This window comes from Mytilus trossulus, chromosome 6 (assembly GCF_036588685.1).
Source record: "Mytilus trossulus isolate FHL-02 chromosome 6, PNRI_Mtr1.1.1.hap1, whole genome shotgun sequence".
In the NCBI taxonomy this organism is placed as follows: domain Eukaryota; kingdom Metazoa; phylum Mollusca; class Bivalvia; order Mytilida; family Mytilidae; genus Mytilus; species Mytilus trossulus.
This window is the reverse complement of record NC_086378.1, coordinates 80,114,673-80,141,925: the sequence shown is the minus strand read 5'-3', so window position 1 is coordinate 80,141,925 and position 27,253 is coordinate 80,114,673. Positions and strand designations below refer to the sequence as shown.

The following is a 27,253-nucleotide window of genomic DNA, read 5'->3' as shown; positions in this document are numbered from 1 at the left end:
CAATCGTGGACCGTCTCAAGACAGATGTTTAGAGGGTCATCTTATATATTTTTTTGCATTAAAGTCAAATGTTATATTTAAGGTTAAAGGTTTATGTTTGATCAATTTTGCTTAACATTTATTAATAATCATGAAAATGTAGAACATGTGGCACAAAATAGTAAATATTCCCAATCCAGATTTACTTTTCCGAGTTCGACTTCTAAAATAGTATTCTCGTTTCCGGAAATATTCTTAGCACCTATTTTGTGAACCCTATTTTGTTTTTTACAAATTTATTTCTTAACCTGATGGTTCTGGTACACCGATTGCTTAAGCTGACATTATATCGACAAAGTATAAAGATTGGGTCATGATGCCGGGCTTATTTATTTCTTTTCACACACAATAAAAATTATAAGTAAAATCAGAGACATATGATACAATATAAGATAAGATAATATGACATATATCATGTATATATGTCTCTGGTAAAATGTATTCAGGAAAACTGCTTTAGAGTTATCCTTTCAACCCTATTTTTCAACTTGAACAAATAGGAATATTAAAGGGTTGTACAAGTGCTGTTCCTTTCCTTTGGTTTCGTCAAAGTGGATAAAGAGATTTTGTATCATGAATTAATGCAACATGCCCTTTCCATTAGATTAATAAAATTATAAACCAAAATAATTTGAGACTAACCAAACCATAAAAAATCTAAAGCTACAAAAAAGAAAGGTAAACAATATTTCTTTTTCAACTAACTTCTACTATGTCATGAACAATCATGATGAATGTAGAGATAGCTTTCAAAGTAGAAGTAGCTGAAGTACAAAATGTATATATTCTATAATGTTTTTTGGGGGGCATCCAAATATTTTGCAGGTGTACAATGTAAGAAATGTGTAAGTCCAGGGTATTAGACTTTTAAAATTGTAAAAAAACTTTTTTTTATATTGGACATGTTGGAATTCCAAAAGACATCATGACAAACTTGTTAAATTTTTGTCAGTAAGGATAGCGAGGATAAACTACCACCAGGATGGGATCATGATTTTGTTAGACCAAACCTGAAATATGGATGCCTAAACTTCATCTATGAACATGTATATGTATATATATGTTTGAACGTAGTTTTCAATTTAGACTCGTTTATATATGTACATATATGTATATAGATATAACTATAGTTTTATATGGTATTTACAGGACTTACAGATGTCCAACAACATATTAGACACAGATAGTGAAGATGAATTACCACCAGGATGGGAAGAAAGAGTAACATTTGAGGGAAGAGTATTTTATGCAAGGTATGTTAGACTTCTTCAGTCACAACCAACAGATCAACTTATCTTATTGGAGCAATTATATTGGGCCAACTTCAATTTGAACAATTGTAATTTTAGTGAAGGTTTCATTGCTTTTGTTATCAGATGAAGGTTCTTTCTTGGTTTAACATTCAGTCTTAAACACACAAATTAGTAGAATTTCAATGTCACAGTAAGTAAGAAATCTATGGTTTGAAATGTAAATTCTGTAATCTTGATAATACTATGCATTTATACATGTGTGAGTAACATGTAATTATACCTGTTTTCAGCCATGATCAACACAACACTCAATGGAAACATCCTGTGACGGGAAAGGAAAAATATGTCAGAGGAGGTTCGTTTTAATGTTGACTTTTAATGGCTACAATCATCATTTGATTTTATAAAGCAAATATTTTGCAGGGTTATACTTGTTCAAGTCCAAGGTATTAGACTTTTAAAAATGTAAAAAATACCTTTATTATACGTTGAACATGTTGGTATTCCAAAAGACTTCATGACAAACATTTGTGTAAATACCTTTCTAACCTAAAGGGGCGCTATAGGTATGAGATAAGTTATGGAAAAAAAAATGAGATTTTGAGTCAAATTGATGAACATGAATTTGACAGCTAGTCAACCGGAGTGATTTAAAAGTTTTTACTTTTCTTATGACATACAGGTAATTGGATATTTGTTTCCCAAAATTTTAAGTCCTTTCTAACTATTTAAATTTATTTCTTGGGCGAAAGGAGAATCTATATTCTTTTATAGACGATTAATCGATAATTAGTTCAAATTATATTAATGTAGAAAATGATATTTTTCAGAATTACCTTATGGATGGGAAAGAGTTATACAGGATGATGGAACAATTGTGTATGTTGAGTAAGTGTTAAATTTAACATATATCTAACTGTAAAGATCACTAGTAATAGAACCACAGCCTCTGAACTGCAGGATTAATTTCTTGTCCTGTTTTGCTACCTTATTGCCATGGCTTGGAGTAATTATGCACATCATGTGATATTATTTAGGGCAATTTAAAAAACAAAATGAATACAATAACTCTGTGACAGATTTTCAAACACTTGCTGAAAGGTAAATTATTTAGAGTTACTCCCCTTGTCTAACTATTTTTTCAAATGATTATCTTTATTTTTACATTAAGTGATTAAAAATATGGTTGTAGATAAACTTATGTAGGAGAAGTTTAAGAATTATCCTTAAAAGATTTCATTTTTGTAGAATATACATAACATATTGATTGAAAATTATTGTAAGCATTTTTATTATTTTGTGAATTTTATTTGAAGCCTTTAAAACCATTGTAAGGTATCAACTTGATCTCAAACAGATTTTATAATTTTACCTATGACAAAATGATATATTGGAATTATTATTGTTATGCTTTTACATAATGTATTAACATTTGTTATACTTTTTAGTCATATCAACAAGAAGACCTGCTTTACCGACCCTAGACTAGCTTTTGCAGAACCATTGAAAACTTCACCTAAGGATTTTAGACAGAAATTTGATGGAAATAGTTTTGCATTGCAAATTCTAAATGGAAGAGATTTAACAGGCAAATATGCAATTATAACAGGTGCTAGTGATGGCATTGGTAAGCATTTTTAGTCATTTCTTTTCGTCATTTGGCATATCTATCAAAATAGTAAAAAAAAAATCTTGCTACTCAGTAAAATAGAAACTTTGAATTATCTTTATGGCACCTGAAGTCTGAAAATTCAACTACTTATTTGTATTTTTACAATTATACAAAGTTACAGAGGTTCAATACTAGTCTTCAGGGCTTGATGTTATTCTGAATTAAAAGTGGTAATGAAAACAAGTTATTTTGTTTTGTGGTCTTTACCAATATTTTCCACACAAAGTTATCTGTAAATTGGCTGGCAAGATTTTATTTCTCACAATTCTCCACTTTTCTTCTTTAGGTTATGAAACAGCAAGATCATTAGCATTTCATGGTGCTTCAATTATAATGGCCTGTAGAAATACTGAAAAAGCTGAGAAGTGCAAGAGTAATATTTTGAAAGACAGACCAAAAGCTACCATAGAAATACTACACTTAGATCTTGCATCATTGAGAAGTGTCAAACAGTTTGCAGAAGAGTATAAAAGAAGAGCGTGGTAAGATTTTAAGCTATAGTTTTATGACTACATGTATTTAAAAAAATTACAATGAGGGAAATTGAAATTCATGACTCTAAAAACGTTTTATGAGTAGTAGTGCATTTTTTGAAAGGAAACAGAATATTTTAAGAATCTGTTTGTTTATACATTGGTTAAAAATGTACCTCTTGACCCCAAATAGCATTATTTATTGGAACTGTCTGCATTGAATTTAAAAAGGATTATCATGTATTGGATACAAACCTCTAATTTTAGAAGTATATCATCTTTAGAAATAGAAATGTAATATGCATAATGTGTTAATTGCTAAATTTAACATGAATTTGAGAAAAAAACGTATTTAACATTTATTTTCCAAAAATAAAATTGAGAATGGAAATGGGGAATGTATCAAAGAGACAACAACCCGACCATAGAAAAAACAATAGCAGAAGGTCACCAATAAGTATATTTGTTGTATCTTTACATGGTTTATCTTGCTTGAATTTATTTATTTTTTAGTGGTTAGGTGGGGGGAGGGGAGACAGCTGCACACTAATTAGGGCCCCGACTAAAAGTTGGGTCGCCCTATAGTGATCAGTCTGTCCGTCCGTCCATCCATCCGTCCGTCCGTCCATCCATCCGTCCGTCCGTCCTTAACACTTTAACTTTGTGTCCGCTCCATATCTAGAAAACCATTATGATTTCATACTTTATACTTCACATGTTTATTAACCACCACCAGAGGGCGTGTCATGATGTATGTACAACTTTCTAGGTCAAAGGTCAAGGTAAAAACACTTTGGTTTCAGTTGACAACCCTGTGTCCTGTGGTGATGATCATGTCCGCTCTATATCTTGAGAACCCTTATGATTTCAAAGTTTATACTTGACATCCATTTTAACCAACACCAGAGGGTGTGTCATGATGTATGTACAACTTCCTAGGTCAAAGGTCAAGGTCAAAAACTTTGGTTTCAGTTGACAACCCTGTGTCCTGTGATGAAGATCGTGTCCGCTACATATCTAGATAATCGTTCTGATTTTATACTTAATACTTAACATGTTTATTAACCAACACCAGATGATTTCATACTTTATACTTTACATGTTTATTAACCACCACCAGAGGGCGTGTCATGATGTATGTACAACTTTCTGGGTCAAAGGTCAAGGTAAAAACACTTTGGTTTCAGTTGACAACCCTGTGTCCTGTGGTGATGATCATGTCCGCTCTAAATCTTGAGAACCCTTATGATTTCAAAGTTTATACTTGACATCCATTTTAACCAACACCAGAGGGTGTGGCATGATGTATGTACAACTTCCTAGGTCAAAGGTCAAGGTCAAAAACTTTGGTTTCAGTTGACAACGCCTTGTCCTGTGATGAAGATCGTGTCCGCTACATATCTAGATAACCATTCTGATTTTATACTTAATACTTAACATGTTTATTAACCAACACCAGAGGGTGTGTCATGATGTATGTACAACTGCCTAGGTCAAAGGTCAAGGTCAAAAACTTTGGTTTCAGTTGACAACCCTGTGTCCTGTGGTAAAGATTGTGTCCGCTCCATATCTGGATAACCTTTATGATTTCAAAGTTTATACTTGACATCCATTTTAACCACCATCAGAGGGCGTGTCATGATATGTATGTACAACTTCCTAGGTCAAAGGTCAAGGTAAAAAAAACTTTGGTTTTAGTTGACAACCCTGTGTCCTGAGTTGAAGATTGTGTCCGCTCTATATCTTGGGAACTGTTTTGATTTCAAATATTATACTTGACATCCATTTTAACCAACACCAGAGGGTGTGTCATGATGTATGTACAATTTCCTAGGTCAAAGGTCTGTCTGTCTGTTGGTCTGTCCATCGCTTACAATTTTGATTCACACTATATTTATTTACCCAACGTTATTGACAGCGGGCCCACAGAGATGGCTTCCATCTCAATGATATCTAGTTTATTCAATTAGGATTGAAAAATGCAGTTTAACATTTCAATTTAGCAATGTTAGCTCAAATCAATCAAATTATATTTTATTATATCCCTGCTTTCAAAAAAGGGGGGTATACTGGTTAAGCTCTGTCTGTCCCTCCATCTGTTTGTCAGTCCTTAAGTCTGTACGTCAGTCTATCCATCTATTAGTCGTTCATCCGTTTATCCCATGAATATTTTTTGTCACATCTTTCTCAGGAACCTAAAATCAAGGATTTCTGAAATTTGGTTTCAAGGTTCATATAAGTCAGCTTTACCTTGTGATGTTATTTCAGATTCATTACTCAACAACTTCCTGTTAACTGTACACTTACATCATTTTATGCATGATAGCCAAGTGTAAGTTTTTCGTCAAATTTTTCTCAGGAACTACATAACAAGGATTTATGAAATTTGGTTTAAGGGTTCATATAATTCAGCTAAACTGTGTGGTGCACTTTCAGATTCCTCACTCAATAACTTCCTGTTTACCACATAATTGATGTGTCTTTTGTAGACAAAACATGAGTCTGGCGTATTTTTTTTTTAATTCTGGTATTTATGATAAGTTTATTTACACATTACATCCAAATGGAAAATTTATATCCCATGAACTACACTACAAGGTTTTCTGAAAATTGGTTTCTGGGTTTATATGAGTCGGCTATAAATGATGCGTTTCAGATTCATTTGCCAGCAACTTCCTGTTTATCATCAAGTGTTTTGGCGGGGTATCATCAGTGAGCAGTAGCTCCCAGTTTCACTTGTTTATACAAAAGGAAACATTGAGCTAAAATACTTGCCTGTATATAAATTAACAGGACAAACATACCAAAATGTACCTTCTACACCAATTTTTTTTCTCTATAAATTGAGTTTTCAAAAACTGAAAAAAAAAGTTATCCTTCTCATTACATAAAAATGATTATATCATTTTGAAACAGAATCCTAATGCATTACTTCCAAATGTGATATATCAAGATATCTGTAAGAAGTATGGTCACTTTTAAAAAGAAGGTTAAATGGGTTGTGTTATACATCAAGCAGGTGTTTTTTTCAGCCATACATGCATTTAGGGTATACACATGTTAAGATAATATAATAATATCCATCTTCAAACCTGCTATTTTTCACCCATGGCAGATAAAGTCAGAATTCATGATCCATGATGAAATGATTGTCATGGGACACAGTTGTAGCTAGCTGCATGCAATCAAATAGGCCTTCAAGATGGTCACATGTAAATACTGAAGAAAATGTTTATAAACAATTGCAATGTTCAGATTGTACAACATGTCTTTACCCCTAAAACATGGGACGATACTAAGTGACACTTTTGAAGATCTTGATTAACAAATTGAAGTTCTTGGGTATTTTCCTTGTACAGATGTTGGTATGTCAACATATATATTAGTTTCTGTGCTATGAAATTTGTAAACATCAGACACCTTTGAACTTAAGGGAATAAGTTCTGTCATTGGTCAATTATGATGTAATCAGAGTGGGTGTGACTTCTATAGCTACTGTGGATTCATTTATTTTCATGTGTACTAATTTTCGTGGGTGCACAAACCTTGTATTTTTGTGGATATGTGATTTCATGGTTGTACCAAAGTATGGATACAACTTCATAGTAGTAGTAGGGGCATTAAGGCCTAGTTTTGGCCCAAGAAAATAAAATGTTTGATAACCATTTCAAATTGGCACATAATGTTTAGAACTGCATAGGGTCAAGAAATATAAATGAAAAACATAAAGATTTTTATCTGATTACGTCACAATTACGTCATGATATGTACTGTTTTCACAAAAACAATGAAAAATACAGAATTTATGCAGTTTTCTGTCTTTATTTCCATTATGGAAACATCATGCGCAGCTGAGAAACAACAAAATAATTTAACAGATGCTTTATTTTACCTATTGGCATTATCTCACTAAATATAAAGTTGTTTCTTGGGTGTGCACATACTTTTTCAATCTGAAATATACTTAAAATTTGATTAACAAACAAGGAAAATCACGAAATTTAACAAAATATGCAAATTAGGTCATGATTTGTTACCATGGTAACTTATTTGGTGTCATTTTTTTTTCTTTTTCTTAGTACCTTATACCTTAGTCAAGTTTTCAGTAATTAAAAATTATGTGTGATAACTTTTGAATTAAGAAATAATTCATGGAAGCCATAGATTTGTTGGAAATTTACACATGGCCTGGGCTGTGATATTCGAATTTTATCCTGAGCCTTAGCGAGGGATAAAATTAACGAATATCACGGCCCAGGCCATGTGTAAATTTACAATAAATCTATGGCTTCCATGAATTATTTCGATTCTAATAGGACAAATAAGTTAATTTAAATACTGAAGCGAGGGTTGGTATGCCGTGTGTGGAGCTGTTCTTTTTTACTCCTTGTTAGATAAACCGGCTCAAATATTCTCATACATCTTTAACTTGCATTAATTATTTCGTTAATAACCACTAGAAAAAATATGTTTAATTCTCAAACCTAATATTTCCGATTTTTAATTTACATGTTTTCTTGTAAGCTACCGTCAAATCCAAAATTGACATTTCGTAAAGAAGGAGCTGCCATGTTGACTCGCTGAATCAAAGGCAATAGAATAGAAAACCTCAGAATTCCATTTTAATACAATATTATACGAACTTCGTTGGTTACAAAAAAGTTTTTATTTTTGTGATATTGACTAAATATTGTTTTTATACTGCAACTTAAATTAGTATATTGATATTTTTTTAAATCGTAACATAAATATCAAGCTTATTTGCATCCCTTAATGAACCCCTCATTGTAGAGAAAGTGTTCCATGATGAAATTGACATTGCACAAAATATACAGTGTTATTATATTTAGGAAATAAACAAAACTAGTTGCAATACATTAATTCTTTTTATTATGCATCTAAATAAGAATAAAAGTTCTGTAATGTTTTTTGTTTAATTAAAATAAGTAATACAATAAATTTGGCAAAGCGTTTGCCATGTAGGTTCAAATACATGTGGATTTACGTGGGAGGTATATTGTAACATCCATTATTACGTATATCTCTAAGTCTGCGCTATAAAGTATAGATATATCGAGAATTTTCACACAGTGTTGTTTACAAAGCGAAAGAAGCACGTCATATTAGAATTTGCAGTAATTTTTGGGCCAAATAAGGGCCTTATTGCCCCTACTCCTTTGTATTTCGTTGAACATTTTAATTTGTGGTTCACCTGCACATATGAAACCCAAGAAAATTGGTATTCAACGAATAATAATGAATCAACAGTAAATAGCACTAGGATGTACAAAATGTAAACTTCATCTACCAAATGTGAAGAGGGACTTGTCAGATTGTAACCCTTGGCTAGTGATGATTGTATATTATCTTGCATTGTACTGCACCAACACACAGAGTTAGATTTTGATATGTTAGTTCACACAATACAAGTTTAAGGAAGACATATCAGCCAATTGAGATTTTTCTTACTCTTGAGTCCATTAGTATTTGCCATGACTTCTAAATTAAACTTCTAAGGTCAGTCAAGGAGAAGTATATTATATCAGTCTAATCTCACAGCTACTGATGTGCAGCATGATCCATCTGAACTATTTTTGAGCACCAGTACTTAGCCAGAACAACATAAATTTTATAATCAAACTGATTAAATGGAGAATGAAAAAGTGGAATTTTTCAAAGAGACAACAACCTGACCAAAGAGAAGAAAACAAATATTTATACATGTTCTACCTAAAGCAATGAATAATGAATCATTATGATTACAAACCATTAGAATGATGTGTAAACGTACAATATCCAGAAAGGTTTTTTTTTTTACAGAATTATTTAATGATTTTTTTCTGTACCAAGGGAGATAACTTAAATTATAAAATAGACATTGCTATCAATATAGACTTTCACGTGTATAATTGAAGTACTATCGCAACACCTAGTGTATTCTCAAACACGGGAAGTAATCCTGGTATGATTATTTACATAAATATTTATTTCCCACAGCTCTTAGTTTTACCCCAATGTTTACTTTGATACTAAAAATATAATTAGTTACCCATCTTCTCCTATTTAGCAAGAAGATCCTTTTGAGGGGCAACCATTTTGTAAGCAATGTATAAAAAATTCTGTTCAGAATTGTGATAACAAATCTGATTGCCTGCATGAGTTGTGAAAAGCTCAAAAACATCAAGAGAATAGAAAACAACTGTCATACTTCAAAAATCACTGAAGAACATGGCAAAATCTTTAAGTGATCAGTAGATGAAAATATATAGATTTTGAGTCTGAATTGCTTTTCTGAATTAAGCAGTTCAGTTGTAAAGGCAAAAATATTGTCCTTATCCAACATACTCCCTTTTTCAGAGTTTTGCAAAGAAGTAGATTCATGAAGGACTAGATTGTGATGTTATCTATTCAAATACTACATTTTAAAAATAGTTGTGCATTTTTATTGGGACCTTAAAACTTTAGAAAACCTTGACCCAAGACATAGAAATGGGGATCTTCTACCATTTTTATTCCCCCACTGTATGCATCAGGGGCATTAAGTGTTGCCATTGAACTCCTCCTGTCCCAAGTTTGTTTCTGCACTTTAACTTACATGTTCTTAATCCAAATTTTATGGAACTCGTACACAATGAACCATCCATATTTCATAAAACTCAAACACATTGCTGAGATCCAAAACTTACAGACAGAGTTTGAATTTTGGGCAGTATGTCATTAATGGTTCTAGAGTAGTTTCCCTTTATGTACCATAGTTTGTTTAATTTTCCATTGAAAAAGTGTGAAGATATCTACACTATTATTCTACACATAACTTAGCTCTAAGACTAACATAAGTATGTCTCATCCAAATAATATTAAACTTATACACAAAGAACCACAACATACAGAGACAGTTTGAATGTGGGCAGTGAGCTATTTAGCGCTTTAGAGTTATGACCCTTTATAACTTGAAAAATTGCAATTCATGTTAATTTTTGGCAGTACTTTTTAGGATCATATGTATCCTCTCCTAAGACCAAAAATTTGTGAGTTGAACCTGTGCTTAGTCTTTTCTGAATGAGGTTCAAAATTGCTATTGCTTGGATTTTTTGGTCAAAATAGTTGCAAATCACATGACTTTTTCTTGCTCAGCATCATGGTCAGACTAGTGTTAGGAGATTGATGCCCAAATTCTTTGTGAAGGTTGTTTCTTAAAGGAGTTCATTTTTTCTCCATGGTTTGAGGTCTTTCAAAAGCATTATACTTATCATTGGCGGATCCAAAGGGGGGGCCAAGGGTTGGAACCCCCCCTTTTTAGGCCGAACAATGCATTTGAATGGGGACATATAGTTGGAAACCCCCCCTTTTTAAAATGGCTGGATCCGCGCCTGACTTATTAAATTTGTGCAAAAATATTTTCAATATTATACATACAGGTTCTTACAAAACTCATCATTGTCTTCCCAATGGTCATGGAAGGACAGACATGGGAAATATTTTTATGCCCCACCTACGATAGTAGAGGGACATTATGTTTTCTGGTCTGTGCCTCCGTTCGTTCGTCCCGCTCCAGGTTAAAGTTTTTGGTCGAGGTAGTTTTTGATGAAGCTGAAGTCCAATCAATTTGAAACTTAGTACACTTGTTGCTTATGATATGATCTTTCTAATTTTAAAGCCAAATAAGACATTTGACCCCAATTTCACGGTTCACTGAACATAGAAAATGAAAGTGCGAGTTTCAGGTTAAAGTTTTTGGTCAAGGTAGTTTTTGATGAAGCTGAAGTCCAATCAATTTGAAACTTAGTACACTTGTTGCTTATGATATGATCTTTCTAATTTTAAAGCCAAATTAGACATTTGACCCCAATTTCACGGTTCACTGAACATAGAAAATGAAAGTGCGAGTTTCAGGTTAAAGTTTTTGGTCAAGGTAGTTTTTGATGAAGCTGAAGTCCAATCAATTTGAAACTTAGTACACTTGTTGCTTATGATATGATCTTTCTAATTTTAAAGCCAAATTAGACATTTGACCCCAATTTCACGGTCCACTGAACATAGAAAATGAAAGTGCGAGTTTCAGGTTAAAGTTTTTGGTCAAGGTAGTTTTTGATGAAGCTGAAGTCCAATCAACTTGAAACTTAGTACACTTGTTGCTTATGATATGATCTTTCTAATTTTAATGCCAAATTAGATTTTCTACCCAATTTCACAGTTCATTGAACATGAAAAATGATAGTGCGAGTGGGGCATCTGTGTACTTAGGACACATTCTTGTTTCTGGCAGTTATGATAACAATTTTCCAATAATCTATTAACCTTATTAAAATGCACTTATATTTAGATAATTTAAATATTTATTGGGGTGGTTAATATAAGTCAGTCATTGTAACTCAGCTTTTACTCAATTTCATGCTCCAGAGGTCAGGTTAAGTTCTTAGTACATGTACTAGGCTTGGTCCTTATTAACAATACTTTAAATTAGGAAATTATTGCAATGTTTTTGTTTAATATTGTGAAAAATGTGACATGGTTAAGGGGGCTCCTCGGTATAAATCAATTTTGTTTTCTAATATAGGATTTCGTTATATTTTTTTAAAAATGAACTTTATCATATACTTTAAAGAAAATTGGAATAAAAAAATGGGGTCACCGTTCATTTAAGCTCACAATCTACTTCGGGAAGAAGCATACATTTTTGTTGTGTCCTTTTTTTCCGTTGGACTAATATGAGAAATAAAGGTAATATAATATTGAAATTAAAAAAATAACCTAATTACAGATATTGCTTAAATTTTACAATTATTAATTTATGTACAGCTTATTTGAAAACAATAATAAAAATTTAGGTCACAGATGAGTTAAAAAAGATATTTCAAATTTAATGCCAAAAAATTACATTTTTGCACCAAAGGGAGATAATTTGGAGCTTTTTCAATGATGTAAACATTTTAAAAGTTAACTGGGGCCAAACCGAATCGATTTTTTAGGTTGATTTTTGTACCATATCATGAAGTAACAACTATTAGTGTAATAAATACAATTTGTTATGAAAAAATAAAGGTTTAATTTTTTGCAGGAATTTTTGTACCTTAAAAGTGCAATAATTCAAACTTGAATTTTGAAATTTTTTTATATGAATCAAACAGGATTTTTCTACTATATCTCAGAAATTAAATTTGCATTTGAGACTAAAATGAAAAAATTGCAATAATAAATGCATGCAATAATTTCTGAATTAACAGTACATTATAGTTGTGTGATTTGGCCTTGAGTTTTTGACCTTATTATCCAGACCCATTGGTCAGATTAAGTTTTCAGGATAGGATGTATGTAAATATCAATGCATACCCAAAGACACATGAGACCTCTGAAATGTATTAATAATGTCCTGTTCCTAGAAACATTTTACTTCTTTTATTATGATCTCATAATAACAGAATCTTATCAGCAAGATTTAAAATCTGAACACTATAACAATGCACAAATCACCATTCTAATGAGTTAAAAAACAATAATTGTTTAGTCATTTTTGAATGAAACAGGAAGCAAATATTTGTATTTTTGTCAGAACTGATGCCTTTTTTTAATTGATGGAAGACATTGTTAAACTTTTCTGACCTTTGTTAGTGAATTTCCCATGAAATATGAAGGAACAATTTTCAGTTTTCTCTTGACTATGCATGATAAAATTTACTTTATGCATTGGTTTTTTGATGTACTATGAAAGTCAACTGATATTAAATATTACATTGATTGATTGATTGTTGGTTGCTTTACGCCGCATTAGCATAAAAAGGCTATATCGCGGCGATTAAATATTACAAAATTGACATGAAACCTGTTGCTCTACTGGATAGAAGTTGGCAAATTTGAACAATTTTTTAGCATGTAATATGAAAATTAAATCCATAATGCACATTAATCAGAGCTTTTAAATCAAACTAATTTTATTTGATATTGCCAAATATAATGGATTTTGAAAATATAAAAGCTGTCAGACAATTACAAAATAATCACGGTACAAAAATTCTAATTTTTAGCCCATTTTTTCTCAAAAACTTCCAGGTTAACCATTTTTATATATGATTTTTCAAATATCTAGCCTTGGTCTACAATATATCTCAAAATGAAAAAAAGACAATTCAATGTGAAACTATATCAACTCTCCTTACAATGCATTATTCTTTCATATGAATGCACTGAAAACAATCTTGAATTTTTAAAGTTCTTCAACAGCTGCTTGTCATCTTAATGTTTATTGCATTCGACAGAGTGGACAATTAACCCCCTTTTCGGTTTTTGTCTAGACTAAAAAATATATAATTTATTCAGGGAAGAAGCCATCTGGGAAATTATTCATACTACTGTGTAAAGTTTTCAAAATGAATTGGTGACTATAATTTTGTTTGACAATCTGTGACTTTTCTTAAATCAAGTATGTAATACAAATTCTGTGTGATAATATCTATACTTCTGAGAATCTGTTTCTAATATGATATGTCATTTTTATGTGTTGAAGGAGAATTGAATCAATTTAAAGTAAACCAATGTAAACCTATGCTGTCCTTGAATTACATAATTCTGATGTTTTTCACAGTTCATATAACAAACCTATTTAGAAAACTTGTGTAAGTTTTGAATGAAATACTAGTTGTTACTTGTAGTATAAATTGGAAATATAACATTCAATTATAAAATTATGTAATTCACAATTTCAGTAAAAAAGAATGGTTGTCATATAATTTTGAGTACATGAAAATAACCATTTGTGTTTAATTTAAAATGTGTTTGTAGACTAAGCCTATAAACAATTTTCAGTGGTGTTTTCAATGATTGTTATTTCCATACAATCAGGTCCAGTATTTATACAGGGCTGTCCACTCAGTGGGAGTTTTGTTTCTATATACAAGCAAGGCCAAAATTGATACAGAAGGAGTTTTACTTCAAATAAAACAAAGGCCAAAATAGATACAGAAGGAGTTTTACTTTAAATACAACAAAGGCCAAAATAATACAGGCCTGTCAACTCTAGGAGTTTAGTTTTCAACACATGCAAGGCCAAAATTTATACAGGGTTGTCAACTCAGTTTAGATAAACGCAGGACAAAAATAATACTGTACTTTCCATTCTAGGATTTTAGATTTCAATACTAGCATCTTGCCAACATTAATACAGGGCTGTAAACCGTAGGAATTTAGCTTTCAATACATGTACAAGAAAGGCCAAAATAAAACAGGGCTGTCCATTCAGTTATAACTCTAAATGATATGTATGTCTGTCCATAATTTATCCTTTTGGTTTCCAGATGAAAAAGTTAAATATTTAAAAAAAATAAAAAAATTGGAATGTTTTGAACTCTAATGACAAATTAATTTGATTTTCATTATTACTGTTTCTGATTTTTGTGAAAAATAATAAAACAAATTTTTTTTCGAGATGATTTGAATACTACAACTATTTATTGATTGTTGGTTGCTTAACGTCCAGTGGCAAATATTTCATGCATATTCAGGACGAGTACTATTTGATATTAGTTGTAATTTAAATGGAATATTTTGGACCTGTGAATAAACCCAGGTTGATTATAATATGTTTGTCATTTTAACTGTAACTGTTTAAAAGATGTGGTACTTAAAATGGCAGGAAAAAATCAAAATGTGCTGGTTTAGTAAACAAATCAGTAATTTGAGACGCCTTTCTGAAATTGATAGGACAATTTTAGTGGAATGTAGTGACCACTTTTCAACATCATGATCTCTTAGTTGCTACAGGCAGGATTATCTGAGGTCACTTATATTACCTTTCTAGTTTTTTAGGAATAATGCTTGCAGGAGCAGGATATTTCTGTTGTCATGACCAAAAATAATATTGTATGAAAAAAAAGTAAGATCTATTCGTACCAGTTCTAATAAAGCTGCCTTAATGAAGCAGTCCTAAGATACAAAGATAACATTCTTGAAGTGGCAATTTTTGGAATTGAACTGTATAACAGGATTTGTAATGATTACAGCACATTTCAGTCAGTATGTAGCTAATGGTAACATCTTGGGTTAGCTTGCTTGTTAGCTGAACTGTGAAGTCTCTGTTAGGTAAGGTAAACTTCCCTCCTTTAATAGTAGACTAGCCCAACAGATAAAAAATCTATCTCTCTGTAGGACTAAGCTACTTTGAAAGGAGGGAAGTTTACCTTACCTAACAATGACTTCACGGTTCAGCTAACAAGCAAGCTAACCCAAGATTTTACCATTAGCTACATACTGACTGAAATGTGCTGTAAGTGTTGTTGGAACAAGGGTATGTATAGTAATACTATATCAATCTATGGTTGGTAGTAGAAAAATCTGGGAAGTAGGACAAATTTTGAAAGATCTCCAACTTTGATTTCTCATAATTTTATTTTACAGTGAAACTCACTTATGTGAACATAAAGTTGAAATATTAGAGAGGGGGGACAGGACAGTTTTTAGGACCGTGGGATTAGGTGTTTTTAAGCTAAGGATTTTGGGATTGATCCTTTTGGGATCCAGAAAATCTTTTTTCTAATTTCGGGATGTCAGATTTAAATTTCTTTAAATTCAGGATTTCAGGATCAAGACCCCTCCAACTTCCTCTCATTAGACTGAAATTTAAGATCTTTTTTGAAAAGTGCTGGCCTGTTAATATTATAAGGATATGAAATTAAAATTAAAAAAAAAAAAGATTAAGAAGAAAGTACAAATGTTAAGCCTTCGACTTTTGTTGAAAAAGCGAGACATAGCAATCCTACATTCTGCTGTCGTCTGCGTCCACAAATATTCATGCACTCTGTGGTGAAATTTTTTGAAATTTTAATAACTCTCCTTGATTTGAACCAAACTTGGACAGAAGCTTGTTTCTGATCATAAGAAAGTATCCAGAAGTAAATTTTGTAAAAAGGAAAATCCACTTTTTCTGTATTTTGCTTATAAATGGACTTAGTTTTTCTGACAAATAACATTTCATTCACTCTGTGGTGTTTTTCTGCAGGAAACAGTACATTCACTCTGTGGTTAAAGTTTTTTAAATTTTGATAACTTTCTTAAACTATCCTGGAATTCTACCAAACTTGGACAGAAGCTTGTTTATGATCATTTGATAGTATAAAGAAATAAAAAAAAATTAAAAAAAATAATTTGTATTTAACTTATAAACGAACTTAGTTTTTCTTTCAATTAACATTACATACAGTCTGCAGTTAAAGTTTTTAAAAAACATTTATAAGATTCATAAACTATCCTGGATTTTTACAAAACTTGGACAGAAGCTTCTTTCAATCAAGGATAGAATCAAGAGGAATATATTATTATTATTTTTTTTCCTAATTTTTGTTAAGCCTGCGATTGACAGCAAAAGTAGGCGAGACACTGGGTTCTGTGGAACCCTTACAAATTTTTATAACCAATGCTTTACCACCCTTGTTGTAGTAAAATACAAGTATTATGCAGATTTTCAGATTTTTTATGTGTTTATGTTGCAAAATGGTTTTCACAATGATGGCTAATGACATGTTACACATATTGTAACTATACTATAAATATAAATTTTCTTTCAGGCCCCTGCACATGTTTATCTTGAATGCTGGAGTGTTTGGCTTACCCTACATAGTGACAGAGAATGACCTTGAAATGACATTCCAAGTCAATCACCTCTCTCATTTTTACCTGACCAAATTGTTGTATGATCTACTAGTATCATCAGCTCCTAGTCGTGTGGTAGTGGTATCATCAGAATCACATAGGTGAGTCCAATAGGTAGAGTTATCATTTCACCTGGCCCAAAGGGCCAAGTGAGCTTTTCCCATCACTTGGCGTCTGTCGTCCGTCGTCGTTGTCGTCCTGCGTCCGTCATCAACATTTTACTGTTTTGGTTTATTATTTTGAATATTATTATAGATAGGTTTAACCTTTAAACAGCAATAATGTTCAGCAAAGTAAGATTTACAAATAAGTCAATATGACCGAAATAGTCAATTGACCCCTTTAGGAGTTATTGCCCTTTATAGTCAATTTTTAACCATTTTTCGAAATATAAGTAATCTTTTACAAAAATCTTCTCCTCTGAAACTACTGGACCAAATTAATCCAAACTTTGCCACAATTATCTTTGGGGTATCTAGTTTAAAAAATGTGTGGCGTGACCCACCCAACCAACCAAAATGGCCGCCATGGCTAAAAATAGAACATAGGGGTAAATTGCAGTTTTTGGCTTATAACTCAAAAACCAAAGCATTTAGAGCAAATCTGACACGTAGTTAAATTGTTTATCAGGTCAATATCTATCTGCCCTGAAATTTTCAGGTGAATCCAACAACCCGTTGTTGCTGCCCCTGAATTGGTAATTTTAGGGAAATTTTGCTGTTTTTAGTTATCTTAAATATTATACTAGATAGAGGTATACTGTAAACAGCAAAATAAGATCTAAAAATAAGTCAACTTGACCAAAATGGTCTATTGTAAAGTTTTACTAACATTTTCTACTTTAACTACTGGACTAAGTTCATTATAGATAGAAATCATTGTAAGCAGCAAGAATGTTCAGTAAAGTAAGATGTACAAACACATCACCATCACCAAAACACAATTTTGTCATGAATCCATCTGCATCCTTTGTTTAATATTCACATAGACCAAGGTGAGCGACACAGGCTCTTTAGAGCCTCTAGTTATTTGTTATGTAAATGGTAAAACTAGTTGTATTAATATAGATTTTAACACTGCATCGAGTGTGATACGATATTTATCCACTCAAAACAGTTAATAAATTTTTCAAATTTAAAACGCAAGGCTCGCCAGAGTGGATAAATATCATATTGCACGAGATTTGGTAGTGGAATCTGTTTCTCTAAAGATTTATACACAAATTGCAGACAATTTTAATCCTTTTTTTTCAATCTGCAAAAAGATGTGTTCACTGTAAGTGACGTCGCCAGGCATGGTTGCCTTATTTCGTGACATTACAATAGGAATTTCTGTCGAAAGTAAGAAAATTAGAAGTCATAATTGAATTTTGACCAATAAAGAACTGAGATGAAATGAACCACACGTTGATATACATGAAAATAATCAACAGGTAAGGAAAGGGATAAATAGAGTTAGAATTAGAGAAATGGTAATATTAATTGCATAAAGGGACTAATCAGTTGTATAAATGCTAAATGAGTGAGAAATTTATAAACATCCTGTATAATTAACACATGATTGGTCTAATTCTATATAGATAAGATAATGGTGGTAGTTGATCTGAAGTGTTATTTTGCTCCTTGAGTTATTTTGCTCCTTGAATTATTTTGCTCCTTGAATTATTATCATGATAATATCTGTTATTTTTTCCTTGTTACTTGTTACAGTCTACTGTGTTAAATGAGGACAATTATTGTACAGACTTAGAAAATTGAGCATCATGCATCTAATTTTTATTTTAAGACTTTAAGACGAGGTAAAGTGCAAAAGTAATGAAATCTGAAAATGAAAAAAATCATTTGAAAAATAGGTCTGACTGAATCACATATACATTGTTATTTCCCTCCGGAGGCAACAGGGACATTAAGTGTTACCCTCGACTGTTGTTCCATCCGTCTGTCACATTTTAGTTTCTGTACTCTAACTAAAGTTTGCCTATTGCATAGGAGTAGGTCCCGTAAGGACCGATTTTGGCCTAAAATTTTAGGTTCTTCTGACAAGATTTTGACCACTTTTTAAACACGTAAGTGTCTATTTCATTTGATTTAATTAGTGAAAGACTTTAAGTGATTTAGTCATTAAAAACTATCAGATTTAAGCTCAAATATTAAAAAACTACAGAATATGACTAAAAAATGTCACTTTTCAGATGGTTTTCCTCAAAAATGAAAGTGGCCGCACCCATTTTCATCCTCTACCTTTATATATGTTATGTATTATCATCATATACAACCTACATTTCAATATTAAGGATGAACACGAATGCGGTCAATTTCGTTTTACACAGAAACCATCTAAAATTTAACTAAAATGCTAGAATATTGAAGATTTCAGTAATTTAGCATGATGGTGCTAGTACCTGATATATGTGCATTGTAATGTCAAAAAAAGCCCATATTAATGTAGCAGAAGCATTCTACTGTCCAATAAGTTACTATTAAAAGATTACATTTTAACAATTTTGTAAAACTGCTATATTTTGGGGCCAAAAAGGGGTTTTACTGGACCTACTTCTTTGATGAAACTCCTACACATTGCTATGAATTGAAACTTGTAGGTAGAGTTTTTGGCAGAGAGTCACTTACCATTCTAGAATTATACCCCTTTTTATCTTGGAAAATTGCAAAACTTGAAAAGGGACAGAGTTGCATTCATGTCCTCAGACACAGTCTTCTTTTATTTATTTTTTCTGAAATATTTTGCTTTACTTGTAGATTTCCAAAAATCCACACCATTGAGGATGTAGCAGAAGATTCATTATCATTACCAAAAGACAAATATAGTGACATGAATGCTTATAATATATCAAAACTGTGCAATAATCTATTCTCTCTACATCTAAATAAACTGCTGGCCGGCAAAAAAGTAACCAGTAATAGTTTACATCCAGGAAGTTGTATTAATACTAATATACAAAGGAACTGGTGGTTATATCGAGTTGTATTCTTCATAGTCAGACCATTTACAAAATCAAAGGTAAACTTAATATAAACTGTAAGACACATGAAAACTCATGGACACATACATGGTATAACAAATAATTTACTGCAAACCTGCTAAGTGTTCTCCTCATATATTTCATATAGCATTCTGATACTGGTAAACACATTTTTGAACTAACATCTTATTTCTAAAAATTATAGCATCACATCCATAACACAATCTATAAGAAAATCAATTCAGATAGCATCACATTACCATAATGCTAAAAGGCCCTGGGTAAACACTGACTGCTATAAAGGTCACTTTCTTTTCCTACTGTAGTGATACCTATATATTTTGAACCTCAAATCTAAGGTCACCTCTATTGTTATGTCAGTTTTTTCTGGTCACAAGGGTGACCATTACATTGTATACTGTGGATTCATTATTTTTGTGGGTTTTATTGGTACAGGTAAACCATGATTTCAACTGTTTAACGAAAAAAACATATTTTCAATACGCTTTGTATACAGAGATTGGCAAAACCATGAAATCAAATATCCAAGAATATGCAAGTTTTCTGCAATCTTCAAAAATTGATACCCACGAAAATAAATGAATCCACAGTATACAGATTTGACTGCATGTTTATTTTCAATGTTTATTTTTTGAACTGATTAAAAAGTACAATGTATTACACATTTGTTGCTATTTTATGTATTTTTCCTTGGATATTGTTTTGTGATAATTTTTCATATCATGCTACTTGCCTTATTGTCAGAAACTAAGGATGCACATGACAAACATCAAAGACATCATAAGCAAATTAGTGATAAACAGTTCAACAATAGCCTTTAACTGGAGAATGTTACTGGAAAAGTTATATTAGGACCTGATAGGAACCTGTTGTTGGGTTGCTGTCTCATGGATGTATACCTCCCTTATATTTTACTTGTACTAGAATTAGAAATGCATTTTTGCATTAAGATTTGGATAAGTCAATAAAAAGAAATTAGTTATATGTGGTACTTTTATGAGTTGATTCCCTTTCCTTCATGTAAGCCTTTGTTTATTCATGTATAAGATACTAATTATTGAACAAATTGTAAATTAATTCTTGTTTTAATCTTATTTTTACAGTAGAAGCAGATGTTACTGAAACCAAATTTGAACAAACAAAGTTTTCACTTGAATTAACTGATAAATAAAACTGTTGCATATACCAGCAGTGACATCTAGAAAGACTTACTGCACTGACTGATACCTAAAATGAGAAAAAATTTAACTGCAACATGTCTCTTCTTCTTTTTCAATGTATAAATTGAGTCTTTTGACTAATAATTTCTGCACTTTAAATGTTTCAAACTTTATAGAAATGTTGTTTATATTTTTCCTTCCAAAATGTATTACAATATGTTTCTTCTAATGGTCTGTCAACTTTGAATACCTATAAATAGCATTTATTAGATGAAATAGTAGCTTTATTTGGTTCTGTTGAATCTGAGCTTTTTTTTTGTTTGAAAACAAATAGATATGTCATATGTTATATGTCAATAAGACTAAAAAACCAAACTTGAAAAAAACAACAATAAAGACCTGTTGAGATCAATATTCTGTCATACATTACCAGAGATCTGAATTCTTTGTCCAGCTTTGGCTAATTTTTGATTTGTCAGTTCTTCATTTTCTTTAATAAGAGTTTGACTTTTACATCAAATATTTTGGCTTCAAGCATCACTGAAGAGACATTTATTTATTGGTGAAATGTGCATCTGGTGCAGTAAAGTTGGTACTGTTTTAAAGAATATAGATACATTGAAGTTACCTATGATGATGTACCATCTACACTACTTTATTTTAAAAGTGAAAGTGATGCTGATTTTGTTTGTACTCAACCCCTGTCTTTTACCGTAATTTATTTTGACCAGATGAATAACAAAAGGTACACAGAAAAACAATCAGATAAATCAGTTCCTAAAAGGCACTTTATAATATTAGTACTGTAAATTCAGAAATTATTGTGAAGTTTTGATTTATGTAAATAATTTGACTGGGTGAGTATTGAAATAATATGAGCTAGCAGTCAGGGCCCATATTTTTTTTGAAACATTTACTGCAAAAATCAGTATAAATTTAACTAGCATTCTTGTCCATTCTTGAAAATTCGCAATTAGAAATACACAACATAATTTCTGAATTTACAGTATATCGTACCAGAAAGAAGATAAATATATGCAAGTGAAATGATACTAGATAATATTAATTTTCACCCACTTATGATATGACATGACATTCTAATTATATTATCTATGAACATATGTGCAAAAATATAAATATTAATAAACACATATGTTTCTGTAACATATAGTTCTGTATAATTTATCCAGAATAGATACCTTGGTCCATTAAGATTCACATGATGAAATAAATTCTTAAAACCAGTAAAAACTGCAAAATTCCAGATTAAGTACAGAAAATTTTCAGGTAAACATTTCCATGAGGGCTGAATTTAAGATGTGGTATGAGTGCCAATGGCAATGAGACAGTTCTCCATCAAAGTTACAATTTGTAAAAGAAGACCATTATAGGTCAAAGTATTATTAAACGCAGAGCCTTGAAACAATCATACAGGAAAACCAACAGTCTAATCTATATAAGAAAATGAAAAACACTTATGAACCACATCAACAAATTGAACATCAGGTTCCTGACTTAGGACAGGTGCAAACAAAATGTAGTCATGAGCGGTACCATATTTCAACTTTTTCTATACGGCCGCAAAAATTGAAGACATTTGGTTTTCGAACTCTAACTTAAGTGAAAATTAATAGAAATCTATGAAATTTTAACACAAGGTTTATGACTATAAAAGGAAGGTTGGGATTGATTTTGGGTGTTTTGGTCCTTACAGTTTATGAATTAGGGGCCAAAAATGGCCCAAATAGGCATTTTTCTTGGTTTTCGAACAAAAACTTTAGTATAAGTAAACAGAAATCTATGAAATTTTAAAATAAGGGCTATGACCACAAAAAGAAGGTTGGGATTGATTTTGGGAGCTTTAGTTCCAACAGTTTAGGAATTAGGGGCCAAAAAACAGGTCCCAAATAAGCAAGAAATTTTCAATTGCACAGTTTTGTGCAATAGCAAGAAATATTCAATTACACAGTATTGTCCCGTTTTCAAATGGGTCTACATTAAGGTCCAAAGGGTAAAAAATTGAACTTTTTTTTTGTTTATTTCAACAAAAATTGAATATATGGGGTTCTTCAATATGCTGAATCTAACCACGTATTTAGATTTTTAATATTTGGCTCGGTGTCTGTTATCAACTTGGTCCACATTGAGGTCGAAAGGGTTTAAAATTGAACATTATTTGATTTCATCAAAAATTGAATTCTTGGGGTTCTATGGTATGCTGAATCTAACCATGTATTTAGATTTTGGATATTAGACCATAATAGGTAAATGTCGAATTTAAAAAATTTAAGTTTTTAAGTTTAAGTTCTTAGACCACATTCATACTGTGTCAGAAACCTATGTTGTGTCAACTATTTAATCACAATCCAAATTCAGAGTTGAAGCAAGCTTAAATGTTGTGTCCATACTTTCCCCTAACTGTTCAGGGTTCGACCTCTGCAGTCGTATAAAGCTGCGCCCTGCAGAGCATCTGGTTATCTTTGTACTGTAAGTAATTTATTATACAAGAACATTTATATTTCAGCAACAAGGAGCAGCAACTACAGTTTACTGTGCTACACATCCAGATGTAGAAGAGATTGGTGGAATGTACTTTAACAATTGTTGTCCCTGCCAGCCATCAAAAGAATCTATGGATGAACGACTAGCTGAGAAGTTGTGGACAGTTAGTGAGACCATACTTCAAGATAGACTTGCTAGATTGACTAGTATATAATGAAAGACAGGAGTGTCTCAACTATGTTTTAGAAAGAAAATTAAAATCTAATTGTTACCTTCAAGTAAATCTGAAGTGGAAGATGAATTACACTTCAGTAACAAATGTACTAAACTCTATAGAGTTTTATTATCAGTTCTTAAAGAAAAAGTTAGATATTGTACATTTCTCCCCCAATCTTCTTGGAGTTTTCTGTTATAAACCAGAGGAGATCAATTAAGTTAATCATCTCTCCATCATGCATAGCTATAGTTCGTTTCATTTGGATTAGGTTTTACATTTGGTCCATTCTAGGTTATAAGTAGTTAAACTGTGTATAAGATTGTAATGTTTAAATATTTCTGCCTTAAGGTAGATTGATGGTATACAGCCATCTTGGATTGTACAATCACAGTACAAAATCGGTCTAGTTATTTGCCTAAATCTGCAAATTTGGAGACAATCTGCAAATTTGGAGACAGATTTGCAATTCAATCGTTTGAAGTTTTTTCTATTTAAAGAAAACTTGTTAATTAATTGTATTGTACAAAATATTTTAACAAATATCATTTTCTTTGGTTTTAAAATCATTTTTTCAAATGAACCATTTAAGGGGAGATAGCTCTTTTTTTTATACTGAGCTAATAGGGAAATGTTTTATATTTACTTGTAGCAAGAAAACAAGTTCGGTGATGCCATGTTTTCTTTTTATTTTCTTAGAACATATTATGAAACCTTTCTTCTCACAATTTATTTCAAAATTCTATCTCATAGAATTTTTTTTATGCACACTAATTTGTTTTTTTATGAACAAACTAACTAAATTTTGGCAATTTTCAACGACTCATAGCTTGAAAAATAGCACGGTGACCCATACTTTTTATTAAAATTTTGAAAAGAGCATAGTAAAATCTTCATTTTGGCAAACTATAAAAAAAATTCTGTCTCAAAAAATATATACTGGTGATCTACCTTAAGCATTTTGAAAGAGACATTCATTGTTGAAATATCCACCTGATGTTGTAAAATTGGTACGGTTTATGTTATCTCAGACCTTTGCACTTTTCATCCCATATTAGAATTAAATCTTCAAAATGATAAGATTGCCATAAATGTTGCACAAAGAGCATACAATACAACAGCCAAGGCAGATAACTGAATAAATCCAGAACCTAGGGACATGAAACTTTCATATATGGTTGTGAGAATGCTCACGTGACAAGGTTGCATTATAAATACACTGCTTCATTATTTTAGGCCAAACAACAAAAAAAGCTATCAATTGCATTAAATATAAGGTTTTTTGCTTTTAACAAAAAAAAAATGCATATAGACCCTATTGTATTCATTTTTTAATTTGATTGTGAACTGCATCAATAATGTTATGTCATAATTGCAAGAAAAAGTCAATGTTAGATTTCTGCATGCATTTGTATTGGCAAGTACTTGATGAATACCTCTTAAAAACTTTAAAACTAGAGATTACTTGTTATGAATTTCTTAGTGTTGAATTTATATAATATATTATTATATTGATTAATGCCTGTTTGTTTTTTTTGTGTTTGTTGTATGTTGAAAATCCACATTCTGAATGTTAAATCAATGAAATCATTGACTATACAAACCATCCAAGTCAAGAGCATTGGATGAACAAAAGTCTTTTTAAAAAAATGTATAAGTTAACCTGGTTGTACAGTTCAATGACTACTATTTATCTGTGATATTTGTATATATTATTTTGCAACATCTTTTACCAACAGGTCATTACTCCAAGGGAGACTAACATGTGTTGGTCAGAAATCAGTATGTATTAAACTCGTTGACATGAAAGCAGATTTGATCTATTTAACATGTATTGTGATGAATCTTTTCTTTTTTTTCATTAAATTTGAAAATTTTCATTTGCCTTTTTAGTGTAGCTTAATGATACCCCCCCTTTTTTTGTGTGAAAATATTTGCAACTGGACTCTAAGCAACAAAACATCAATCAATGAATCAATCTGAATTTTTGTGGAATTCCCACTGGACAGCGTTTTGGAAGTTGGAACCAGACATATAACATCCACCATTCTGTAGTTATTTGAAGCATAAGATCAATGTATGTCAACATAAGTAACATTATTCATTAGTGGAGTAGGAACTTCTGACTCTTCCAGAGCACATGCTTTTGAAGTGGTTTGATGTTGCTCGATTGTTAGTTTTCTATATATAGTATTATGTAGACTGTTAATGTCTTGTCATCTCTCTCTAGGTCTTATGGGTTTTTTAGGGAGCTCTTAATAGCTTGCTGTTTTGGTGTTGAAGACCCTACTTTGACCTACATGTATAATCATGATAATAGTTTACCTTCACAAATTGTGAATTGGAGTAGAGAGTTGTCTCATACCACATCTTCTTTTATCTACTAATGATATATATTTGTCCTATGGATCTTTAGATTTTATTCATTTTGAAACGATTTTTATTTTGTATACTGTATCTGAATGATTTCAATATCCACTAATGACACAACATCACTACATACATGCACACACAAAAAGCAAAGAAAACAATTTCCATTGCTGTTCTTCATCTCAAGGTCACAGTGAGGTCTTCAACAACGACAAACAAAAACTGTCACCTAACTACAAGTGCAAGACAGTCCATAGCACCAGTATGAGTGTAATTCTTTGCAAAATAATTCTGATTGACTTTGTAAGATGCAGAGTTTGTCATCATAGTAGGAATGTATCATTCATTATCTTACCTCCTATACATTTTTAGCTCACCTGGCCCGAAGGGCCAAGTGAGCTTATGCCATCACTTGGCGTCCGTCATCGTCCGTCGTCTGTCGTCGTCGTAAACTATTTCAAGAATCTTCTCCTCTGAAACTACTGGGCCAAATACTTCCAAGTTTTAACTGAATGTTCCTTAGGGTATCTAGTTTATAAATTGTATCCGAAGTTTTGATCTATCAACAAACATGGTCGCCATTGCTAAAAATAGAACATAGGGGTCAAATGCAGTTTTTGGCTTATAACTCAAAAACCAAAGCATTTAGAGCAAATCTGACAAGGGGTAAAATTGTTTATCAGGTCAAGATTTATCTGCCCTGAAATTTTCAGATGAATCAGACAACCCGTTGTTGGGTTGCTGCCCCTGAATTGGTAATTTTAACAAATTTTGCTGTTTTTGGTTATTATCTTGAATATTATTATAGATAGAGATAAACTGTAAACAGCAATAATGTTCAGCAAAGTAAGATCTACAAATAAGTCAACATGACTGAAATGGTCAGTTGACCCCTTTAGGAGTTATTGCCCTTTATAGTCAATTTTTAACC

General features: G+C 31.6%; 1 protein-coding gene across 4 annotated transcripts; it reads left to right on the top strand.

Annotated features, from left to right (window-relative positions):
• Positions 1-205: 205 nt before the first annotated feature.
• LOC134721965 (WW domain-containing oxidoreductase-like) lies at positions 206-25,830 on the top strand. Of its 4 annotated transcripts, XR_010107948.1 has the most exons (10): positions 206-336; positions 1,189-1,292; positions 1,583-1,647; positions 2,123-2,180; positions 2,741-2,919; positions 3,251-3,446; positions 16,991-17,176; positions 19,832-20,093; positions 23,761-24,303; positions 24,910-25,830. XR_010107948.1 is itself a non-coding variant. In XM_063585316.1 (9 exons), exons 2-9 carry the CDS (start codon positions 1,198-1,200, stop codon positions 23,950-23,952), a joined length of 1,233 nt encoding a protein of 410 aa, XP_063441386.1. In that variant the 5' UTR covers positions 206-336; positions 1,189-1,197; the 3' UTR covers positions 23,953-25,830. The 4 variants fall into 4 exon arrangements, 3 of the variants coding, with proteins under 3 accessions (XP_063441386.1, XP_063441388.1, XP_063441387.1); XM_063585316.1 differs by having other exon boundaries at positions 23,761-25,830; XM_063585318.1 differs by lacking the exons at positions 23,761-24,303; positions 24,910-25,830 and adding an exon at positions 21,180-21,555.
• Positions 25,831-27,253: the final 1,423 nt, after the last annotated feature.